The sequence below is a fragment of the Ctenopharyngodon idella genome, chromosome 14 (assembly GCF_019924925.1).
Source record: "Ctenopharyngodon idella isolate HZGC_01 chromosome 14, HZGC01, whole genome shotgun sequence".
Lineage (NCBI taxonomy): Eukaryota > Metazoa > Chordata > Actinopteri > Cypriniformes > Xenocyprididae > Ctenopharyngodon > Ctenopharyngodon idella.
This window is the reverse complement of record NC_067233.1, coordinates 4,355,957-4,370,369: the sequence shown is the minus strand read 5'-3', so window position 1 is coordinate 4,370,369 and position 14,413 is coordinate 4,355,957. Positions and strand designations below refer to the sequence as shown.

General features: G+C 38.4%; 1 protein-coding gene across 3 annotated transcripts in view; it reads right to left on the bottom strand.

The window, feature by feature from the left end:
- The window catches only part of slc36a1 (solute carrier family 36 member 1), a 35,092-nt gene that overhangs the window by 12,749 nt on the left and 7,930 nt on the right, over positions 1-14,413 (bottom strand). For 2 of the 3 annotated variants that reach the window (XM_051859866.1, XM_051859868.1), the window contains exons 8-11: positions 13,818-14,036; positions 12,604-12,702; positions 12,328-12,494; positions 10,595-10,764 (exon numbers count right to left, since the gene is read on the bottom strand). In XM_051859866.1, the coding sequence (XP_051715826.1) occupies positions 10,595-10,764; positions 12,328-12,494; positions 12,604-12,702; positions 13,818-14,036 (655 nt within the window). Of the gene's footprint in view, positions 1-7,486; positions 7,984-10,594; positions 10,765-12,327; positions 12,495-12,603; positions 12,703-13,817; positions 14,037-14,413 lie in introns of those variants that run through there. The other variant, XM_051859867.1, reaches the window with a different exon arrangement.

The window sequence follows — 14,413 nt, the reverse complement described above, 5'->3', positions numbered from 1 at the left end:
AGCAATGATAAGGAGGTCTCTAGAAACGATTAAAGGTCAGATCGTCACGTGAACGGTGAGCACGGTATCACGCGAGTCAGTTTCAAAGACCTTCACTCTTTACTGAATGCCATTTTCAGAGACCTTTGGAGCCACATGGTTCAGGTGTCTCCTTTTGTTTCAGCAGGACCGCAGGAAGCAGGTTTGGAGCCTCCCTGGGGCTACGGGAGGTCAGTTTCAGCAGCTCCTAAGGTAAAGTAGAGGAACACGACGCAGTCAGAATGCCCTGGTGCTCATGTGTCAGCGTGCTGTCAGCAGTAGCAGTGCATTCCCAGAAAAAGTACAGGACCAGAGGGGGCTCACGCACTGTCCATTCCACTTTCCATTAAGAGTGCACACGGGCACGCTTGCACCCTTGGAAACCCAGTAATACCACTCTCATATTTTCTGAGCTAGCTTTGATGTGCTCTTCTGTGAAGTTGATTTCGAGCAGGCACTCCACTGTGAGAATGGAGACTTTATAAGAAGTACAAATGGTTTGATTGAGCATTACTTTCTTGTTTCTACATGTCACACACCCACCTAATTCCTGCCTTTCTTCAATGAATCCTAAATGAACTTTTGGGGAGCAAGGCAAACAGAGGAACTGTCTGCACCTAATACATCCAAACATGAATCAGACCGAGAGGATTCTCTGCAAAGTCTTGAACAAATGAAAGACAGACAGTTTTCTCGCCTCGATAAATCAAAGCAGAGACACAATACTGTGACACTTACAGAATTAAACAACTCAGAACGTTAAGCTCTAACTGTAATCCAGCGATGCCTTTGAACAGCATTAGGAAACTTGCTGAAACAACGACTGAAATAATTTTTAACTCAGAAGACCTGTTTTTGCCATGCATTAGTCATTAAAAGACTGTCTAGCATTATTTATACAGTATGCTTTTATTCTGAGTAATGTAGATGCGACGGAGTGCTAGTAGCACGAAATCTGTCACTGTTGTTTTAACAGCAAAGTATAAATGGAGCATGTATGTGCCTTCCACATGCAAACCAAGTGCTTGTAAGAACTAGATGGGAACGATAATGTCACATCTTACAGGTTGCATGTGCATGCATGCATGCGGTCATGCACAAATAAAAAGATTTAAGGGAACTTTATAACGAGTGACACAACAATTACATGCTGACAATGGCTTTACAATAAAAAAAGCTATGCATGTCCATGATCCATTTTTTATTATTCACCTCTTATTTTTACGGTCCATTTCAATGGCACACTTGGCTGCCACAGAACAATCTTAAAAGTTCTTGGATATTTTAAACATTTTGATATTAAATTTTATGAGAGAGTTCTTAGCTTTCTGTTTTGCCTTTGGATAACTCTGCTGTTTTCAAACCAGGACTCTTTATGTTCTATATCAAAAAAGTGAAGTACAAAAGCTACATTTACAGGTGGTTTTCATCTAAAGTGTAAAAGTTTTTTTTTTTTTTAAGTTTTACTTGTTGCAACATACAAAGGATCTGTTTTAAATTCTAATGAGTTGCATTGTAAGGCATCATAGGCACCTTAAAGGCATAGTTCACCCAAAAATGAAGATTCTGTCATCATTTACTAGCCCTCAAAGAAACATGTCTCAGTGTTTTTATTTATTTATTTATTTTTTAAATAATTCATGGCCTCAGTATCTAATTTTTCTTCCGCACGTCTCATTAGGGTGAGTAAACGATTAAGATTTTTTATTTTTAGGTGAACTATGCCATTAAGGTATGTCTCCTAAGACAGATTTGGGCCAAAAGGAGACAATCACGAAGAACAAAATCCCAGAATGCACTGCAACGACCTAAATGAAAGGAAAATATCCAAGATGGTGAACAATTTTAGAGAACTAAATATTTCATTCAATCTTGAAAAGTAACTAAAATATTTCAGAGATGCACGCAAAAGTGAAACGCTCGCTCTGCTCCGCTTGTGGGATTGACAGCAGACCAGAGAAAGCGTTGAGAGAGGCGGAGAGAGTCAAAAGGTTGGGCAGTTTATGCAAATATCAAGCGAAAAACACCGTCGGCAGCCAATCGCTGTGAGGTTCAGGTAGTGACGTCGGACCCCAAAGCGGAGGCGTTATAGCATTGCCAGCAGAACTTAGCAGAGTTTTGTCGCTGTAGTGGACATGCACCATATATGACGTCAGCGAGGTGTGGGTAGTCCATTTCACGTGCTGGTGTACACTGCATTTTTTGTAACTTTGCGTGCGAATCCACTTCCGAAGATGCACGACTTCGAGGTGATTCTGGGCGAGCAGGTATATCTGTACCAGGATCTTTCCTGCACCCAGTTTGCGCTTGTCTAAATTAATTGCTTAAATTTACAAAATGCGCCTACAATAGCAGAAATAAGCCTTTTTAATGAAAATAAAAGTCCATGTTTAATAAAAATGTTCATGAATTTAAATGAAAACATTTAATGAAATTAGAAAATATTTAAAAGATTGTTGTTTAGTTTAGTTTTATACATGTGTTCTCATATCCATATATTTTGTTCTAATGTCACAATTAATAATCTCAAAGTTTAGCGTGGGTTTGGTGAAGTGTAATAAAAGCAAACGTCGTCACGTGTGTACCTTTCTTCTCACTGCTGTTTCCTGATGGTTTAGAGGACAATTACTCCAAATCGGCCCGTCATTTCAAAGAATAGTACAACGGCGAGTGCGTCAAGTATAAACGCCTCCATTTGGGGAGGAGCATGAGCAGTTAGCGGAGGCTTGCGGTGCAGAGCCACAAGAAAGTATAAACAAGGCTTTACACAAAGCAGCTGCGTTTATAAACACTACTTAAATTATATGCATAATATGGAGGTAAATGCAAAAGAAAATGCCATAGAAACTTTTCTTCAGCGTGTCTCATCTCTGGCCTGTTTTACTGCCATGTTTACAGACTTCACAATATTTCCACACAAACTACATTTTGGGAAATTTTGCAATGCAGTTTGTGTGCAAGTCTGGAACAGAGATCGGCCAAAAGAAAACAAAAAGTTGTGATTTTTGGCTGTGCATTGTATTGTATGTGGGCCGTGACAAATACCCCCCACTAACTACTTATCCCGGACGAGCCCCCATATTTGTCACGGCCGGCTCAGTGCCGCGACAAATGAGGGAGGCAACGAGAACAAAAGTCAATTAAAAAATGCTTATTAACAAAATTTAAATTTACAAATCATAATAATTAACATTGAAAGCACTGCTAAGTAAAAGTAAATAACAACTAATTAAGTAACGAAAAACAACGAAACTTCCACAGTTTGCACAGACAGCCCAGCCGTAGCTCACTAGGTTTTGGATCAGAGCATTGTGTATCCTTCATAATAGCTTGGTTGCATGATCCTACGTCTACACACCGTGCTCTTTTCTTCAAATTCAATAAAGCAAAAACATTAATAACAGGTGAACAGGTCAACAACATCTTTCATAAGACCTCATTAATCTAAAAGCAAACAACATGACAAACAGTTTATACAACTAGGTCAGTGATCAGGAGCCAAAGGACAAAGATTTTCAACATCCTTTCAGGCCAAATGGTAGATTAATCTAATGTTTTTGACATATTCTTGTTGCCTTACATATAGCAGGAGCTAATTTCTTAGAGACTTTAAGAGGATGGATGATAGCGTTATCTTTACGACACTCGTGTCTGTTTTTGCAGCGTGACTGATGTTCTTAAAAGGTTTCGTGATTTCAAAAAACCACCACTTAAATTCTGCATGTTTTATAACAGCAGTCGGATCAAGTATCCTTCAGTCGTGACACAGGCATACAGATGGAAGGCATCATGTTTGTGGTCTCTTCTCAATCTGATAGCTTTAAACTGGACTGACTTCTAAGCGGTGACGTGACGAACAGCGCACTGCCTTTTGCCCATCTCCTGCTGTGCATTTCCACAGGCTTTGTGGTTCATCTAAGTACTGTATACAGCGGGGGTGATGGAGGAGTGTGGAGAGATGCAGAGATCTTTTTGCTCATTCATCTGGAGAGATACAACAACAGTCCCTGCTGACACAACAATTACAGCTCAGAGGATCCCTGCCCAGCCTCAACATCAAAAAACCTTGAGAAACTCTAATTAGTTTCTGTAGTGAACAAGCTGATCGACAGCTTCAATCTTTTATAAAAAAAAAAAAAAAAAAAAAGGCCATATGAGAAGAGGAGAGGGAAGTATTCGTTTCTTTGGTCTGTTCTTTGGACTGGACATGTGAGCCCGATCGCTCAATCTTGGTCATTTCTGTTTCTCTATAAAACATTAACATGCCCTAGTCACACTCAGCACTTAAAAGGTTAAAGAAAATGTTGTTTATTAAACTTAGTATTTCCAATTAAACTAGTATTTCCACTTGCCATTGTGCAGCGTTTACTACAGTAAAGTTGACCGAGTGGATCTCTGAGCTCGTGTGAGTGAGTGGAGGCGGGGCTAATTTGCATATTCATGGCCCCATGTATACTAAATGAAGCAAGGGTGTCGAGTTACATTCAAGCTATTTTAAGGTATGAAGAATTTCCTTTCACAGATGAGTTTTAAGGGATAAAATTATTGACTACAGGGACACTTTAACATTCACGCTTCAGAATTTGTCTACGACATTCAGGTGAAAGTGGAGGAGATAACTTCCTTTTGCTACTGTCTCAGAGTATCAGTCTCAATGTCACTTACTCTCAATGAAATGGAAAACACACAGTTCTCCTCTTAATTTGCATGTCCATTCAATCAAGTTGTAAAGAATGATAGAGCCTAAAAGAGGAGTTAGTACAAAAGAGGAAAACAGCATTTGCAAAGCATTTATGTATTAAGCTGGTCCTTTGAAGCCTGGTTTGAAATCAAACCACAACACAAGAGCCTGCAAAATGGCAAATATGCACTGAATTGAGTCTTTAATCCAGTTTCATTTTTCTGTACACCAAGACCTGAAAGCTGAACAACAAGAACTAAGCACTAAGAGGAAAATAAAACATCAGATCAGAGAGGAACAGTTTCTTGACAGTCCAAAATCAATCTTAGGAGATTATCAGAAATTCAGAAGAAATTAAACTTTTAAAAAAGCAATGAAACAGACAAACAGTCAAACTCTGCAACTGCTCATGAATTAATAAGAACGGATACAGCAAGCAACATTAAATAAGCTTTATCAGAGTGTGTCAGATGATTTTTGTAGTGAATTGGGATTTTCCAGTCTACATATCCCTTTTTAGGCATTTTATCTTTAAAATGTTTGATTAGAAGAAATGACCTATTTCTGGAGTGCTGAAAGTGAGCAAGCCAAAGCAGTTTTTCAAAGCAGCTGAAGAAGAATCTCACATTTAATCAAAGACTATAATTCTTTTGTATTATTAAAGGGATAGTTCACACAAAAATGACAATTATGTAATCATTTACTCATGTTGTTCCAATCCTGCATGACTTTCTTTCTTCTACAAATGTTTTTTTTCTCCATACAATGAAAGTAAATGGGGTCTAGTGTTGTTTTGGGCCCTGCTGACTTCCATTAAAAGGGCAAAACATTCTTCAATAAACCTTTTTTTGTGTTCTGCAGAAGAATGAAAGTCATATAGGCAAACACAGTAAATGTTAGTGCTACGTTCAAACTGTGTTACACTGTAAGAGAACTGTTCATTAATTATTAAAATTAAAATGAGACAACATACAAGCAGGGGATGTGAAATGATGATAGAGGATTCTTTACAGATGCTAAACTCACAGACTTACTTTTGGAGATACTCCTGGTTATTGCTAACATTAGGTATTAGATTGATTTTACAGGTTAGATAGCATAGAGAGGGCAAAAACCTGTTTAGAAACACCATTTGCAATTTTATTCAGAGTCACAGAAATAGCAGCTCAATGCATTTAAGCATGCAGACACGATCAAGACGATCTGCTGAAGTTCAAACTGAGCTTTAGAAAATGGAGTACAAATGTGATTTTAGTGACTTCGAAAGTGGCATGGTTGATGGGCTGGTCTGAGTATTTCAGAAACTGCTGATCTACTGGGATTTTCACAAACAACCATCTTTGTAGTTTACAGAGAATGGTTCGAAAAAGATAAAATATCAAGTGAGCGACAGTTCTGTGGTGAAAATGCCTTGTTGGTGCCAGAGGTCAGAGGAGAATGACCAGACTGCTTCCAGCTGATAGAAAGGCAACAGTAACTCAAATAAGCACTCGTTACGACCGAGGTCTGCAGAAGAGCATCTCTGAACAAACAACACATCGAATTTTGAAGCAGATGGGCTACAGCAGCAGAAAACCACACAGGTGCCACACCTGTCAGCTGAGAACAGGAAACTGAGGTTACAATTCTCATGGGCTCACTAAAACTGGACAAGAGAAGACTGGAAAAACTTTGCCTGGTCTGATTAGTCTCGATTTCTGCTGCGACATTCAGATATTAGGGACAGAATTTGGTGTAAACAACATGAAAGCATGGATCCATCCTGCCTTGTATTAATGGTTCAGGCTGGTGCTGTGACATTCAGATATTAGGATCAAAATTTGGCATAAACAACATGAAAGCATGGATTCATCCTGCCTTGTATCAACGGTTCAGGCTGCTGCAGGTGGTATAATGGTGTGGGGGATATTTTCTTGGCACACTTTGGGCCCCTTAGTACCGATCAAGCATTGTTTAAACACCACAGCCTAACAGAGTATTGTTGCTGACCATGTCCATCCCTTTATGACCACAGTGTACTCATCTTCTGATGGCTACTTCCATAACACGGGATAACACGGCATGTCAAATAGCTCAAATCATCTCAGACTTTACCATTACAACGAGTTTTCTATACTCAAATCTGGCCTCCATAGTCCCCAGATCTCAATCCAATAGAGCACCTTTGGGATGTGGTGGAAAGAGAGATTAGCATCATGCAGTGCTTCCCAAAATTTTCCAGGAGACCGCTATTCTTCCACTGGAACAACTATTCCCAGTCTCCCTACTAGGGTTGTCAAAAGTACTGGTACTTCGGTACCAAGTTGGTACTGAAATGTTAAAAATGTGACTTTACTAGCATTTCCCCCTAGCATTTTGAGTGCTGTTAAGCAGGTTATGACTAACTTAAACACCTCTGATTGGCCATTGTGTTCACGTGCTCAAAAGATATGTCTGTAATTGGCTACAATGATCAACGCTTCAAAAACATGTTGTAAATAGACATCTTTCACACTCTTCGCAGAGCGCTTACACAGATACACACAGGAAAATTTGAAAGCAGGCATCTATCACGGACTAGTCTGCTGATAGACGACTGTTTTCAAATGCTCCCACTTTCAAAATCTGTGTAAGCGTTCTGTCCCGCTTTTGAAACATTGAACATTGTAGCCAATCACAGACATATCTGTTGAGCGAGTGAACACAATGGCCAATCAGAGGTGTTTAAGTTAGTCAGAATCTGCTCAACAGCACTCAAAATGCTAGAGGTCACATTTTTAACATTTCAGTATGGTACAGAAGCACCGGTACTTTTGACAACCCTACCCTCTACATATTTATATTTTGAATTTTGACGTTTGTGGCGTGTGTGTATAAATGTGAGTGTTTTGTACCCGACCACATTCTTTTGAAGTGAAGTCATTCTTTTGCACAAGCAGCTCTATAAACAAGTTCAATATGCCAGCTATATGTCAGTCAGCAGTGAAGCCCCTTAAGCGTAAAGGATCAGTACTCTTGCCAAACACAGTGTTCTTCTCTTCTGACGTTATTCTCTACGACACATGCTTATTGCATCCACACTATCAGCACAGCCCAGCCGCTGTTGGCCTTTGATGGATTCTGCATACACTTGTGATCACACGAGGTGGTGGAAGAAGAGCCTCAGCTCTGTGTGCTAGATGAAGCCCTCTAGCTTCTCTCTGGAGATCTACAAATCAGGCGTCACAGTCTTGGTCTCTTCATCTCCAAGACAAAGGCACTCTCAACCACGTCCTGTCTGCCCTCAATCAGCCAATGCAGAGGGTCTCCAGTGTTTGATTTTGGATTCATAATTAAAAAAAGAAAAGAAAATGAGTTAAGATGCAAATGCTACAGAGTGAATATTGAAGTAAATTGCTGAGCAGACAGAAGAACGCTACGCTTTATTCTGTGCTTACACTGAGATCATCCCAATGGACTGAAAACTTCCAGCAAAGCTGCAAACCAGGACAAAAGTTGGAAAAAACAAAAACTGAGGTATTGAGGGGTTGTCGCAATGAGGAAGTTTAAAGGGATATTTCACCCAAAAATGAAAATTACCCCATGATTTACTCACCCTCAAGCCATCCTAGGTGTATATGACTTTTTTTCAGACGAATACAATCGGAGTTATATTAAATAATGCCCTGGCTCTCCCAAGCTTTATAATAGTAGTGAATAGAGGATGAGATTTAAGACCAAAAAAGTGCAACCATATGCTGAGCCAGCGTTCTGACATAGAACCTGAAAGTATTCTCGTCGCTTCATAACATTAAGGTTGAACCACTGTAGTCACATGGATTATTTTAACGCTGTCTTTACTACCTTTCTGGGCCTTGAAAGGTGCAATGACGTTGCTGCTATGTGTGTTTCAGAAACCCTCGGATTTTATCAAAAACATCTTAATTTGTGTTCCAAAGATGAACGAAGGTCTTACAGGTTTGGGACGACATGAGGGTGAGTAATTAATGACATAAATTTCATTTTTGGGTGAACTAACCCTTTAAGCATGTCATATATACAGTGCCACTTGAAAGTTTGTGAACCCCTTGCAGAATCTGTGAAAATGTAAAAAAAAAATATAACAAAATAAAAGAGATCATACAAAATGCATGTTATTTTTTATTTAGTACTGTCCTGAGTAAGATATTTTACATAAAAGATGTTTACATATAATTCACAAGACAAAAAATAGCTGAATTTATTAAAATGACCCCATTCAAAAGTTTGTGAACCATTGATTTCTACTACTGTGTGTGGTTACCTGAATGATCTATGACTGTTTTTTTGTTTTGTGATGGTTGTTCATGAGTCCCTTGTTTGTCCTGAGCAGTTAAACTGAGCTCTGTTCTTCAGAAAAATCCTCCTGGTCCTGCAGATTCTTCAGTTTTCCACCATCTTTTGCATATTTGAACCCTTTACAGCAGTGACTGAATGATTTTGAGATCCATTTTTTCACACTGAGGACAATTAAGGGACTCGAACACAACTATTAAAAAAGTTTCAAACATTCACTGATGCTCCAGAAGGAAACACGATGCATTAAGAGTCGGGGGGTGAAAACTTTTGAACAGGATGAAGATGTCCAAATTTTTCTTATTTTGTTTAAATATCAATTTTCTTCATTTAGTACTGCCCTTTGGAAGCAACAGAAGATACCTACATGTTTCCCGGAGACAAAAGTTCAAAAGTTTTCACCCATTTTTTGGATGCAGCTGCTCGGCCATGGAAACCCATTCCATGAAGCTCTCTACGCACTGTTCTTGAGCTAATCTGAAGGCCACATGAAGTTTGGAGGTCTGTAGTTATTGACTCTGCAGAAAGTTGGCAACTTCTGCGCAATAAAGTGGTAAATTATGCTTTTTTGCAAAAACAAAGCACTCACATCTCTTCATAAAACTGAGGTTAAACCATTGGAGTCACGTGGAGTATTTTAATGATGTCTTTACTACCTTTCTGGGACTTGAAAGTGTAAGTTGCAGATTTCTCTCAGATTTCATTAAAAAGATCTTCATTTGTGTTCCGAAGATGAACAAAAGTCTTACGGGTGTGGAAGGACATGAGGGGGAGTAATTAATGATATAATTAATTTTCATATTTGGCTGAACTAACCCTTTAAGATTAACAGGCTGCTCATGTAAGTGAAAGCAGTGTTAAGAAGGTGATGCAGTGTTCAAGACTGCCTCCTAGTGAAGAAAACACTGTCAGAGCAGAACAGCCACTGCTGCTCATGTGAGATCACACCTCACGTGTCAAACAGGAATTGCCAACCTCGGGTTTCAAGGGAAATCAATACAGCTGCCTAAAAAAAAAAAAAAAAAAAAAAAAAGAAGACTAACCCCGGATATTTCTAAAAATATATGTTAAAGGCCTGGGAGGTAGCTGTTTTGTTGAAAGTGGTTTGGTCGAGCATGTGCCATTCATGGCTATTTAAAAGAATGGAGGTATGATTACCGTCATCTACAGAAAAAGAGGCACGCTTTCATGTCCACTACCTGACCACCTTCTTCGACCCACTAACTTTGTGCAACCAAAACACAGAGCTCATTTATTTTCAGCACTCCATCCGAATATCTATCACAGGGCTGAGTCACATGCGGAGAACATTCTCTGTTGTGTTCAAGGTTTGGTTTATTTCAGAAAAAAGTGACAAAAGGTAAAAATAGACTTCGTCTAACAATGACAAATGCCCTGCTAAGTGCCTGAACAACCTTGAGCAGCGGTGAAAAGGAGAAGTTTGGTACTCGCATGAACGTTTTTCCAAGCAAATGAGCCGTTGAAAACGCTCCTGACTTTTGACGCAAGCGGCCCAATGGCTGATGGATGAAAGACTGCTGGAGTGAAGAGGTTTAAGAGGCGTTTGATTTGTTAAGGTGTTTCTGTTGCAGCATGACTCACATGTGAGGCCTACGAGAGCCACGCGGATGCTGAGGTCCACCATCACCGCCCACCGGGGACCGCAGCGCGCCACCGCCGGCGGGATCAGAATTTCTGCTGACACGTAGAACTGCAGAGCGTAGGTGATGTAGATTCCGAAAGAGTAAAGCAGCTTCACGATCTGATATAACCTATAGAACAGACAGACATTACATACATTTCTTATTTCTGCAACGATTTATATTAAACAACCTTTGAAAAGTTTAGGGTTAGTTTGATGATCAGTATGAAAAGTTTTTGAAAGAGGTCTCTTATATGCTTGCTCAGCAAGGCTGCATTTATTTGATCAGTAAAATCAGTAATATTGTGAAATATTATTACAATTTAAAAAAAACATTTTCAATTTATATACATTTTGAAATGTAATTTATTCCAGTGACCAAAGCTGAATTTTCAGCATCATTACTCCAGTCTTCAGTGTCACATGATCCTTCAGAAATCATTCTAATATGCTGATTTGCTGCTCAAGAAACATTTCTTTATTATTATCAATGATGAAAACAGTTGTGCTGCTTAATATTTTTGTGGAAACTGATTTTTTTCAGGATTCTTTGATGAATATTAAGTTTAAAAGACATTACTTGAAATAGAAAACAATTTAATGTATCCTTGCTGAATAAACATATTAATTTCTTTAAAAAAATTACTGACTCCAAATCTTAAATGTCTTTACTATCACTTTTGAACAATTTAATGTGTCCTAACTGAATAAAAGCATTATTTTCTTTTTAAAAAAATCATATTTTACTTCAAACTTTTGAATGAGCAACACTTACACAAATAATATTTGAAAAACAATTTGTTGATCCTTTTTTAATCTGCTTGGTAAGTATGGGTAATGGGTTTGAGCATGATAGTAATGCATTAACAGAATGATTAGACTGATCATTAATGCCTAACCTACAGTAGAAACCCTGAAGTCTTGTATAATTTCAGTTTTATGATTCTTTTTCAGCATCATCATAATCAACAAAGTATAAATAAAATAGTGGGACTAGAAGAAAATACACATTAAAGGGTTAGTTCACCCAAAAATGAAATTTCTGTCATTAATTACTCACCCTCATGTCGTTCCACACCCTTAAGACCTTCATTCATCTTCAGAACACAAATTAAGATATTTTTGATAAAATCCAGTGAGGTTCAGTGAGGCCTGCATTGACAGCAAGATAACAAAATAACAAAATACGCGTGTATCAAACTGCCAAAGTCACGTGATTTCAGTAAACGAGGCTTTGTTACGTCATAAGTGTTTCGAAACATTTCTAAATTTCAATGGTTCACGTGACTTTGGCAGTTTGATACACGCTCCGAACCACTGATTCGAAACAAAAGATTCGTAAAGCTTCAAAGCTTCATTAAGCAGTGTTTTGAAATCACCCATCAATAGATATTGTTGAATAAAGTCGCTATTTTGTTTTTTTTGGTGCACAAAAAGTATTCTCATCGCTTCATAATATTAAGGTTGAACCACTGTAGTCACATGAACTGTTTTAAATATGTTTTGTAGCTTTCTGGGCACTGAAAGTGTTAATGGCCTCACCGAGCCATCGGATTTTATGAAAAATATCCTAATTTGTCTTCTGAATATGAACAAAGGTCTTACGGGTGTGGAACGACATGAGGGTGAGTAATTAATGACAGAATTTTCATTTTTGGGTGAACTAACCTTTTAAAGATTCTCTGGCACTCACCAGCACAACGGTAAGTTTAATGTGATGCTGCCCCGAATGTGCTCTCCAAAGCCAATGTAGCCGATGGTGCCCAGGGAGATGTAGAGGGTGGTGACGATGCCCATGCCGAGATACAGAACCATGGGGAACTTTCTGGGATTCTGCATCTTATTCTCAAGTGGTAGCACCTGTAAATGATGAAGATCGAGAGCAACACCTTTTTGAATTGAACTTTTTTTCACCTGAATAATGTTTCTGTGGTGACAAACACAATATCAGAGCAAAAGAAATACTCACAACTCCAATTCCCTCAAAGGCGAATATTGCCGTTCCAAAGAAGAGAGGATAGTCAATGCCTCTTCCCACCAGTGGGAGGTTGATAGGGTATGGGATATTCTGACAATGGAAAGCATAGAACAGTATAAAGCAAATATTTCTTATTACTTATTCATTTCTCAACTCTTTTTTTGTTTGTTTAAAACTGTTAAAATCTCTGACAATATGATATGATAAAAGTTTCAGATTTACACAATCTCATACTTTTAATGCACACTGTATAATTCAGACTAATCTTTAATACTGTTTTGAATCACAAACGTTATGCAGATGAAATCATGGCGGTAAAGCACTGGTTTTACACTGATCATATGATGTGGCTGTGCTGGTTAAAGATGCATTAAAAGAACGTTTTGTGTCCTTTGGCAGCTCTGTAAGCATTCTTGTGAACAACAAACCAATTTGCAATCTTCAGCCAACTTCCTCTTTCTGTTTCCCCATGACAAATTTTCTTCCCTCACTGAAAAATTGTGTTATCCACTTGCTCGTTTCTCAGTAGCTGCCTTGCCAATTACAAGTGGAGGGTCTGATTTAAAGCATTTAAAGCTGTTCAATAGGAAATAGGCTCTAAAAAACAACCCTGAAACCTGTCATTTACACTTAAATGTTCATCCATAACATCTGAGACTCAATCAGCAGCCCAGGAGAGAGAGAATGGCCCTGAGGACTGCTTGGAGCAGAGGATCTATTGTTGTATCATTTCAAACCTAACAAACTTCGATTCTACTTAAAGAGCACCTATTATGCAAAATTCACTTTTATAAGGCGTTTGAACACTGATGTGTCCAGAGTGTGTGTAAACAACCAGCACATAATGGTAAAAATCCACTCACTCCTTTTTTTTATAATCCCCATAAATCATAAACATTCTCTCCAAATGATCTGTTTTTTTGATGCAAGTACATAATAGTTAAAGACGCCTAATATAAAGTGTGACCCCCTGAAAAGTGTGTTTGTTCTATAAATGTGTTTAAAAAAAATACCAATTGGATTAATACTTTGTTATGTAATGCAATTACATACACTTTTTGTACACTTAGTTATATTGTGGGCAAAAGTATGTCTCATTTATGACACATTTCACAATAAATAATGATGCAATGTATGTAACAAAGATACACTTTCAACACATTTTGTGTACTCGGAGTGTGTGTCGCGTGTTTAATGTGTCTTACCGTCAGACAGTAGTAGTATATGAGGACCAGGCTGACACACATGGAAATGTTTGCTACAAATGACAGAGGAGCTAAGTACTTGAGGTTGCGGATGAACACCAACACGATGACAAAGGGCAGGAAGAAGAGCATGTAGAGGCGAGAGTCGTAGCTGGGGACAATCACTGCTGTCTCATTGTTGTGACAGTTCACTGTTGTCGCATTGGCAGTCTCAACCACCTACAATGTGCAAATTAATGGATTATTTTATGGCAATAACAATATGACAGATTGTACTGAGAGAATTTTACATTTTTAAGTTCAAATTAAAGAAAGGAAGAACATCTTTTTGTTGGGGAGTAAGCAAACCCAGGTGGTTTATCCAAATGTAGTAAAAGGCAATGCTGCCCTCTTGTGGTGAAACAGCATTTCTTTGATGCATTTACATTCTATAAATTTGGCAGAAGTTTTGTCCAAAGGGACAATGCATTTAGGGTAAATATTTTTAGTCGTTTGTACATTCTTCACAAATAAAGCAATGACCTTTGCATCTAGCATCATGTTCTACCAGTTGGCCAACAGAAACTACCGTTTTCACTGGGTTCTTATTTAATAAT